The 10,432-nt window shown below is 41.3% G+C and overlaps 1 protein-coding gene across 1 annotated transcript; it reads right to left on the reverse strand.

Moving 5' to 3' along the window:
• Positions 1–4,014: 4,014 nt before the first annotated feature.
• FIGN (fidgetin) lies at positions 4,015–10,183 on the reverse strand. The gene is made up of 2 exons (XM_009079727.1): positions 10,162–10,183; positions 4,015–7,649 (listed from the first exon to the last, which is right to left on the reverse strand). The coding sequence occupies exon 2, from the start codon at positions 7,639–7,641 to the stop codon at positions 5,401–5,403; it is 2,241 nt and encodes a 746-aa protein (XP_009077975.1). The 5' UTR covers positions 7,642–7,649; positions 10,162–10,183; the 3' UTR covers positions 4,015–5,400.
• Positions 10,184–10,432: the final 249 nt, after the last annotated feature.

A 10,432-nucleotide genomic window follows, 5' to 3' on the forward strand; every position in this document is an offset into this window, starting at 1 on the left:
GATGAAAAATATTTTTAAAAAGGAAATGAAAAGCCTCTAGCAACCGCATATAAACCACGAGAACAAAAACAAAACTAAAAGAAAAAAGAACCACACAAAGTTTAGGTTTGGAAATAAACTTTTGCTTCTTTCTCTATTATAAAACAACAAGAAGGAATGAATGTGCTCCCAACCTTGGTGTAGTACAGAACCATTTTATAAATATTTAACATTCTATAGGACTGATTCATATATTCTCACACAACTCTGTGGCAAGGCTGACCCATACTGCCGACATTCTACATATCACTGAGACAGGGAGGTGAAATTTTCCTGCTTTCAGTCTAATTGTCTTTGACAATTGCAGTGCCTAGTGCTACACTGCTTGTGTTGTAAAAAAAAAAGGAAAGAGTATTGTTCATTAAAGATGCAGTATCCCTGGTTCACAAAAATGCATCTGGCAGGTTCAAAATCGAATGTCAACCAAAGGTCCTTGCAGAGTGTGAGCTTCAGTTCATGTATTGGTTAGTCACCAGCACAGCTGGGCTTTTTTTGAATTCTGAAATACTAATATATCCATGTTTACTAATGTGCTTCATATAAATCTGCAGACAATTAAATGACTTCATGCAGTATCCCTGGTTCACAAAAATGCATCTGGCAGGTTCAAAATCGAATGTCAACCAAAGGTCCTTGCAGAGTGTGAGCTTCAGTTCATGTATTGGTTAGTCACCAGCACAGCTGGGCTTTTTTTGAATTCTGAAATACTAATATATCCATGTTTACTAATGTGCTTCATATAAATCTGCAGACAATTAAATGACTTCTTTTTTTTTTCAGTAAAGAGACAAAGCTATTGTTTGGACACGGTGTGTATGCACATATAAATATTATATACACACATGCACACATACGAGATGGAAAGGAGTTAGTGCTGTGAGGACAAGGTTAGCTTTCAGAGCTGATGATGAAAACCAACAGACAGATTATACATTGGAGGGATGACTTTTCTAACAAGGGCAGAAATCAGGAGTAATTCCTTTAAGTCAACAAGGTTATTCCACCTTCAGATTGGTGTAAGTGAAAGGGTAGGAGGCCCTACAACTTTTGGTGGCCTTGTTTTGTGACAAAGTGTATCCTTCAGATCTGAGTAATGCACTCTCCCTCATGATGGAGTGCTTGAGAGAAAAATGCAGGGGGATTTTAAGAACAGCCCTTTACGTAAAGTCATATCTATCTGCAGACAGTGAAAATCCTGGTCATATCCCCAAATTTGCTTTCAATGTATTAACACCTTGATGCAGGAATTAATTTGCATCTTTTTAACTAGACAATCCCCTAAAGAAACATTCTATGAAAAAACACCTAAATATGACTTTGTACCATTTTACAGAGCACAGCCTCCACACAGCTGGTAAAGACACCCAGATGGTGTTTGGCCTATGTATTTTAGTCAGATGGTTGATTTTCCCCTTGGTAGGTTTGTAATGCTCAAGAAAACATTTTGCCCATCTATCTGCGTTTGAGTAGAATACAGACTGACTAATAGATAAATAATCCGTGTGAAAGTAAATAGCCTTAAAGTAAACTGCCTTCACATTCCATTGATCAGCTCAGTCAGCAAACTTTTATATATTGTCACTAATGTTCTAAATATTTTGAAGAGAAACATGCCAGAAGTATAGAGTATTTCCATTTCTGTCTCACATAAGGTCATTATGAACTCCTCCTTGAATTAATATTGATCCTTCAGCTTGCAGAAATATTCCCCCAATTTATTTTACTTTTGTTGCTGAATTGTTACTGGAGGTAACTGAAGGTACAAGAAAGAAAATGAGCTGATGCAGAATGGAATCCACACATAAAAATACGACGTAAAGCATCTGCAGTGATAGGCTGACACAGCAGATGCTCTTTAACCATTTCAGGCTCCTTAAAATTCAGGGCTGTGCCAGTGGCAGGGAGGCGCCACTTGGGCATTTCTGTGGCAGCAGCATCCAGCTTTGCCCAAATGTAAAACACAACAAACGGCTTTCTATCATGGAAATGTCAAAGACCAGCAAATATTTCATCCTGAAAACACCATTAAACACATTTTGTCTCTCTTCTCAACAACAATCCTAACCTTTAGGACCTGCTCAAGTTCAGGATTGTGCTTCAGCCCTTCCTGGACCCTCCTTGACAAGAAGGCTGCTGAGGGATGAAGGACCAGCAGCATGCCGAAACCTGCTAACTAGGGGCAAAATGGGCTGAATGTGGGAGAAGGAAGGAAAGCAATAAGAAAGACAGGACATGGCATGAGTTTTAGACAGCTCAGCCCCGAATTGCACCAAAGGAGTGGCCAGGAAACACTTGGAAAAGGGTTGAGGTGTTCCTGTTGGCAGTTCCTGTCCAAGCTCTCACCAAATTCAACAGGCACCCTCCCAGAGTGATACCAAGAACAGCAGCTGGTAAGGAAAGATTTGGGTAACAATCTGGCTCCATTTTCCCCTCCTTACAACAGTTGTAAGAGGAGTGAAGTCTTCCACTTCTGTTGCCCCATAACCGAATCAAGACAGGGAGCTGGTGAGCATGTGTGTGTGTGTAATCTTTCACACCATCTCAGTTTCTGCCTGCTTCTCACTTTGGTTAACATTTGAAAAACCCATTTCCCAGAGTGACTTTTTAAAGAGACTGACTTAAAGCTGGAAGCCAAAGGGACCATCTACAATTATGTTTGCTTTTGGTTTAGCTACTAGATAAAGAGGGGGAAAACCTCCCCACTTTAGTGTGTAGTTTTCATTTTACAAGCTGCAAAAAAGTCTGTTAGGAGTATGGTTAGGAGAAACAGTTTATCAAAACTTGTCTGAGCCTTTTAAATGAGCACAGCTCAATGGCAGATATGAAAGGCAATGTCTAAGACAGAAATTGGGTCAGCAATCTGTAACAGTGTACTCGCAGTGTGATCATTGTGAACCTACAGCTAATGGGAACATCAGGATCTCCCAAATATGAGGAGGGTGGAATGACCAGGGTGAAGAAGCAGCCTGTAGAGGTTTGGGGACGCAGAAAGACTGGGTCATAACAAGGATCATAGGCTGTAATTGCTGTTGAAAAGGGGGAAAAAAAAAGAAAAAAAAAAGGAAGAAAGGCAGGTGATGTATTTAGGTCTTACTTTCTATATCCTTAATGAAAGGCACTGTTTTTAAAATGGTACTCATGCTTAAAACATAAAGTTTTAGATAGACAAAATGTTTGCCAGGAATCCATCTTAAATTAGATTTTGGTTTATTTGCTCTGTTTTCAGCATGTTCTATCTAAATATATATATATCTTAAAAGAAAAATAAAGGAAAGTAATAATCAAGAGTCACAAATTTCCAGCAATATCACAAAATCCCTCATTAGCTTTCTGAATGCTAAATGTTGCCATTGATTTAACAAAACGGACAAGGTCTGTACAATTTTTGAGAAGACAAACATGACCTAGTAACAGAATTGTATCTCTCTTCTTGGGGCTTTTCAGTGCATTTATTTAATGGTCTTGAACGTACATTACGTAAGAGAAACATTAAATGCCAGTGCTTTGCAACAGTTTTGTTACTGTTTCTTTAAAGTAAACAAACAAAAATACATTCAAAAAAGCAAGGCTGTTTTGTTTATGCGATGGCAGAGGCTTTGGGCAGCTGCGATATGCACTGCTCCAGCTCAGAGACATTACCCAACATCAGTCAGCTGTCACCAAAAGAGTTTCAAGGAAAGCATTAAAGGATAAAAAGAAAGGTGGGCGTGGGTGGGGGAGAACTGAGCAAAATGCCACACATGCCAGCTAGTCTTTCCAGAAGGAAGACACCAGAATATGTATATTTGGAGGAGGAAAAAGGAGGGGGTAAAGAGCACTAACATAGAGAAAAACTTGACTTCAGGGGAAAAAACAGCAGCTCTGAAACTTGTTTAGCAGGTTTGCATTCCTAATGTAATCTGACTTTTGTGTTGGTGGTGTTTTTTGCCCTATTTCTTACTTTGCTTTCCAAGAGAAACATAACAAAACTGAGGTAGAAATAATGGTGGGCACACTCCAGCCTGAAAGATTTCTAGTGGATGCTAAATGAAGATTGCATTAAGGACAATGAAGCCATACATACACAACAAAAACTCAACTTTACAGTTTGGGAAGGGAAGTAAATGTACTTTGAGGGTTCAGTTTTGTTATTTGTACTGTTTGTTTGGTCACAGTCCACTGCATTGCTATAAACAGCTCTGCAATCCATAGCTCTGCCAGCGACCTACACTGATCCCACTCCCTACAGCTTCACCAAAATAACCTCAAAACTACGACTAGAGCCACACAACAAAGGCCAGCCGTCACAGTTTAAGGTAATTTGCCTCTCAGAATCCTACCAAATCTTACGTTTGACTGTTCCAGATGCTAACATAAACCAATTAAGTGGCTCTTTTTTCATTTATGCACCTTCTAAAGACTGTATCACATAATTATCAAGGCGCAATATGCTGAAAACTCTTACAGTTCACCAAAAGAAAAATCATTCTGCTCTGGTATGATCTGACAAATTGGCAAAAGAACCATTTCTGAACATTGGGAAATGCTTCTGTTTCTATTTTTAAAAACTGTAAAGCTTCAGTCATATCACACTTTAGTTTTTTCCTGGATACATTCAAAGTGATTTTCCTTGCCATTTTCCAATTGTTGAGGTAAACATACATATTTAATATAAAGTAACATTGAAGCCTAGCCTATAACTCTCAGCAGTACATAGTGCTTTCAACACATTCCTTTGAGGTACTGTACAAATCACAATCACTTTCCTGAGTTTTTGCAGACAGAACATTAAAAGAAATGAACTGCAGAAATTAAGGTCCAGATTACCATTACCCTGTTTTACCTGTTCTTAGTTTAACACCACAGAACAGACAGGATTGAGGAATACTGTTGCTCTTAGAATAGCAAAAATCTGGCTCTCTGTTGCAACACAACCGTTCATCTCTTTAGTCCAATAATGTTTGAAGTTAAAGCTCTTTATATTAGCACATGCCACCAATGTAATTGTGAGGCAAACAAAAAATAAAGCACCACTTCAGGCACTTGACAGCAACTAAATCTCAAGAACAGCAGAATGGAATCAACACACAGGGTTCATGTCCTTCTGAAATCAACCCACTTGCACCTTGCTCCTTGGTGAGTATTGTCTAGCTTGAACAGAACTGAGCATCAACATGCGCTTTCTGTCATGTGTGGCTTTTTCAGATCAGCAGCTCTTGTTTGATGCACTTTTCCTTCAAGTATACCCTGGCTCTTTAGAGGCAAGGTAAATTGTAGTCTTCCCAGTACCCTTTGCAATTTTAACACTACTGAAAAGGGTTCTCTACCCTATGTAGCAGGTTCTGTGTGTGCCAACATTCATTACATTTTTTTAAAGTAGCATCACTGACTGCAACCAAACATTTTGTTCCATTCAACATATGTATCAAGCTCTTTTTGAGATATGCTAGGCTGTATCTTGCAGAAAGCATTTTCAAAGTCTTGATATGTAACTGGCCTCAACTGGCTGGGCATAATGGCTGAAAGGTCTGTGGCTGGCATGGCATGGAGTGGGCCCACCACGGCTTCCTGACACAAGTGAGCCACATCTAGTCCAGAAAAGCCTTCTGTGCGCTGGACAAGCAGTGCAACCTCCTTGTCATTGAGACAGTAATTGTGCTGTGAGAGCAGTTGTACTATTATCTGGTGTCTCGCTGTGCTGTCAGGAAGTGGGATTAAAAGTCGTTTCATGAAGTACCTTCGAAGAGATTCATCAATTTCTTCTGGTTTACTCGTGGCGCAAATTACTACTATTTGGTCCTCAGCAGAAGTCAGTACAGTGTCCAGCTGCATAAGGAACTCGGTTCTCATCCGACTTACTGGACTATGTTCTTCACTCACTTGAGAGGAAAGGAGCATATCAATGTCACTAACAAAAATCACTGAGGGTTGGCGACACCTTGCCACGAGGAAGGAGGCATGGACAATTTTTTCTCCTTCCCCTAACCACTTTGTGACAAGGCCAGAGCCAGTGATTTTGAAAAATGTGGCCCCCAGCTGACTAGCTATACATCTGCCCATTAATGTTTTGCCTGTTCCCCGAGGTCCAAATAAAAGGATGCTCCGAGGTAGAGCAGTCAGTCCATTGAATGCATCTGACCTCAATACTGGCCATAAAACCTCCTCCTTAATGACGGCCTTTACTAGATCTAGGCCAGCAATGTCGCTCCAGTCCACGGGAGGTCCTTGGTTGATAATCTCATTGGTAACAAGGTCAATGAGGTGTGTGTCAGTATTCTTCAGTTGCTCGTCCACAGAGTGGTTGGATGAGGTAGCTGCACGAAGTCCCGGGCCTTGCATTGGGTGAGGGAGGAGCTGCCTGTGCTCGTCACCATGCTCATTCATTACTGGGGAGGTATACTTCCCAAACGAGTCACTTGATCTCGAACCCAGTGAGTTTTTAGCAGTACTATAGGATGGGGGTGTTAGAGCCCTACTGGACTGGCTACTGAATTTCCTTTGCTGTTCAGAGGACATTAGCTGCTTTGTTGGCTTAAATGCTAAGGATGATGTTTCAGCACTTCTGTCAAAACCATTCCCCCTGTTTGCATTTGAAATGCTGTTGTCTGGCATTCGATACATGGGACTCTGTGTAGATCTCTGTTGGCCATAGCTGTAATTTCCATAACTGGAGTCCATTTCTCCTTGCCCTGCCATGTAGAAAGCTTTCCTTTTCAGAGAGCTGGCTGAACTGTTTGTCAGGGCAGATGGCGCGATGGGTGTCAGACCGTGGCCCTGGTAGGAGTAGCTGGGGACAGTGGTTGGGGGCAGAGGGGTTGGAGCAGGGATTCCTGAAGGCAGGTAAGCTGAGGGTGGCGGGGCACCCCCAGGGCTGTACCCAGGGCCAACAGCGGTTTGAGGAGGATAACTGGCAGAAGGGTAGCTGTAACTGGAGAGGTTAGAGGTCCCATTGTAGCCAGGAACGAGGGCTGGTGGTGGTGGTGGTGGTGGTGGCTGTAAAAGTCCCGAGCTATGCAAGGGGGATGGATGAGGGGATGGAAGTGCAGGTGCTGGCTGGCCGCTGTAACTGGTATGCAAGTATGAGCCGTTGTATCCTGCGGCATATTCCTGAGATGGGAGCCCTGAATGAAGACTGGGAACAGTGTGACTTCCGCAGGTGCTGCTGGAGTAACTGGGTTCAGCCAGGTTACTGGCCACCCCAGGAGAGCTCCCGATACTGGCCGAGACATCTGTGGGAGGGAGGGCTGCACTTACCCCAGCTTTGCTGGCGGTGATGACATCTGGGACACAGTTCATGGGATACACGCTCTCTGAGTTCAGCGACGGCTGCCAAGGCTCACTTTCATTCTTCCGACCGTTCACCAGGCCCGAGGGAGCTTCAGAGTAATTGCTGAGAATGGGCCGCTCCGCTGGGCCTTCCAAAATGCCAGAATATTTTTCTGCATACTTCTTCAGAAGATTGGAGGCGGTCAGAGCCGAGATGTCATCATTGGCCCAGGCATACTGGTAGGTGCGCTGCAGGTGCCCCCGGTAGGCTTCCACCTTATGGGCAGGGGACCGAGTGGTTGAAGTGATATCGAAGTGCTGTTCTGGCCACTGGGCATGCTCCGGCGTCCACTGCATCTTCAAGCCTAGGGCAGCAGGAAACAACAAAGTTAACAGTGACCTCAGCCTTTTTCACATGCTTTTAAACGAGTTCTCAGACATACTGTCTGTGAACATCTTCAGCTCTCTGAAACACTGTACTTAACACCACCAGCCCTTAAGGAGAGAAAATGCAATGCCCTTATGAAGGAGTATGAACTGCTTGGTTTATTACAGGCACATACACGCGTAGCCACATTTTTTACCAATTCAGTAGGGGGTTATTTGTTTGTTTAAAAAATATAGGTAATGCTAGATTTCTCAAAATAATTAAATAAGGTTCAGCACATTTTAAACACTCTGAGTGCATATTTACTGTTAACATACAAGGCATCCAACTGCTCTGTCCTCTTTCATCACTGCTTCAGTTTTATATTTTAACCAATATAAAAATATGAGACACAGCTGACAGATCACATCTAGGATACCTCTCTTATTTGGTACTGAACACCTAGTTAGCAGAGTATAATGCACCCTGCGCAGAACAATATGACACAGACATAGCAGGTCATTCCATAATCCAACTCTCATCTAAAGTGGTCCACGACAGTTTCAAATCTGCTTCGTGGAGTGCAGCAAAGCAATCTCCCAGGCAGCGCTCTGTCGCTTTCATCACACAAAGCCTACAACTCGGTATGAATTACAACTGGCTCCTTTCTGCCTCTCAGTTCTGTTGTTGAGGCTCTGGAAAAAAAACACAAGCATGACTTGTCTGTTGGTCTCCTCGCTTGCTCTCTCTTCCCCCTCTCTGCCTCACAGCCTCCAGGGTACAAAGAAAGAGGGTTAAAGAAAGCAAAAAAAAAGTCAAAAAAAAAAAAAAAAAAGGATGAAGAAAAGGAAAAAGAAATGAAGCCAAGTCCCTAAAAGTTCTGTGGCTTCCACAGCTTGCTATAAAGATAAAAAAACAAAACAAACAATACAAACCAATACCAAACCTATCAATAAGAGAAAAAAGAAAAAAAAAAGCAACTGTCATTTAAAACCAATTAATCATATAAACAATGCGACGTGAATTATCCCCCCTCTTCATAATCCACCGCATCGACTACGAGCAATTTACAAGCGTTAAGATAACTCCCTCCAACTCGTACCTATGCATGGTAGGCACATAGCTGGGTTTTGTACAGCTGTATCAAATAGACCTCCTTAATCTCTCTCGTATTACCAAAAGTGATTTTTGCAAACAGCCTTGTGCCCTCTGGCATAGATTCCCTGATAAGGAGGAGGCCTAGTCGAAATGAAGCATCTGTGGCACTAGCTCCCCTCTGAATTACTGCAGTCTATTTTGACAGCTTCTACCCCCTCCTATTTTTCTCCCCAACCCCTTTAGCTCTTCATTGCCTGACTCTGGCATCTGACATGGCCAGCTTAGCCTCGCTGAGCTAAACCTAACACAGCACACAGTTTGGTAACAGAATGGCATGTTTATTCCCTTCTGACTCCCTCTTCCTTGTTTGCAAAACCACTGCACCAGACACTGGAAGTTAATTAGCAGGATGATGCTGTGCTAATTGCGTTAATTTACAAGGTTTTAGTCAAAGAGAATCATGCCAGGGCTGGCACTGCTGTCATGCTTCCGACTTAATGATTAAGAAATACTGAAAACAAGGTGGGAAGGATTGCAGTAATTACACAATAAATGAATAAAGCAACAGATTCATTTGCAATTATATTTTATTGTTGTTGCCTTCATTTGCATTTGGATTCTTTTTATTTTTGGGGGGGATTAATGTATTTTCAAATCACCAAATCATTTAAATTTAGGCTGAAAACTGCAAAGTACCTCTAATTGAGCCTTACATTTTATAGGTACAAGTACTGCAAATCTCACTCCACCTGAGCACACCATTGATTACTTGTGGATTTTTTTCTTCCTGAGTGTTCTCTTTCTCTCTCATTTTTCAAATACTTTGACAACATGAGAAAAATGTCTGTTAACAATTGTACAGTTATCCTATAAAAGATCATTCAGAGAAGTGCTTTTGACAAATGCAGCTTTGAGACCAAGATTTTGGCAGATCTATTTCTTTCATTTAGCATTAATATAATATTTTTTGCTAATTGTTTCGGATGTTTCAACCAGAGCCTTTCAAAGGGAGTAAATATATCATGAAATTTGGTGAAATTATAGAAACCATGCAATTACATGATTGTATTTAAAATGCAATTTTAATGAGCAACTATCAGAAGCGTTCCAGAAATCATACTTTGTTAAATTTGGCTGGAAATCTGAAGAGCAAAACACCAAGAGTCAATTGCAAGTAATCAGTATCTAAAATTCTTCTAACATCATGAGATTTATTGAAAGCTTTTTTAAAAGGCAAAATATTAATGTTTCTGTAACACAGAACTGCATAACAACACACAAGTTCATTGGCTCGTTAGAAAACCAAACAAACCAACCAACCAACTAACCAAACAAACCCTATCTGTGTTCTGCAATACTTGGCTTATAAAGTTACCAAAACACTGACATCTATTACAGAGATGCAGAAGAACCTGAGTAGATTGATGTTTCACTAAGTACAAATGAACAGATGCCGTGAGAAAGACTCTTTGCAAAGAATACACTAAAGCAACAGTGAAACTTTTGAAAAAATGAAGGTAAAATAGACATGGATAGAGCAGAGAACCCGGCTGGGCTGGTAGTTGTACTACAGTTAATTAATATGCTTTTGGCATAATGTCCTTAACTAGTTGTAAAAGCCTACTCAAAGAGACAAAAGAATGCAGTAGCTCAGAGCACACCAACATATATCACACACTACCC

The sequence above is a fragment of the Acanthisitta chloris genome, unplaced genomic scaffold (genome assembly GCF_000695815.1).
Source record: "Acanthisitta chloris isolate BGI_N310 unplaced genomic scaffold, ASM69581v1 scaffold9708, whole genome shotgun sequence".
In the NCBI taxonomy this organism is placed as follows: Eukaryota; Metazoa; Chordata; class Aves; order Passeriformes; family Acanthisittidae; genus Acanthisitta; species Acanthisitta chloris.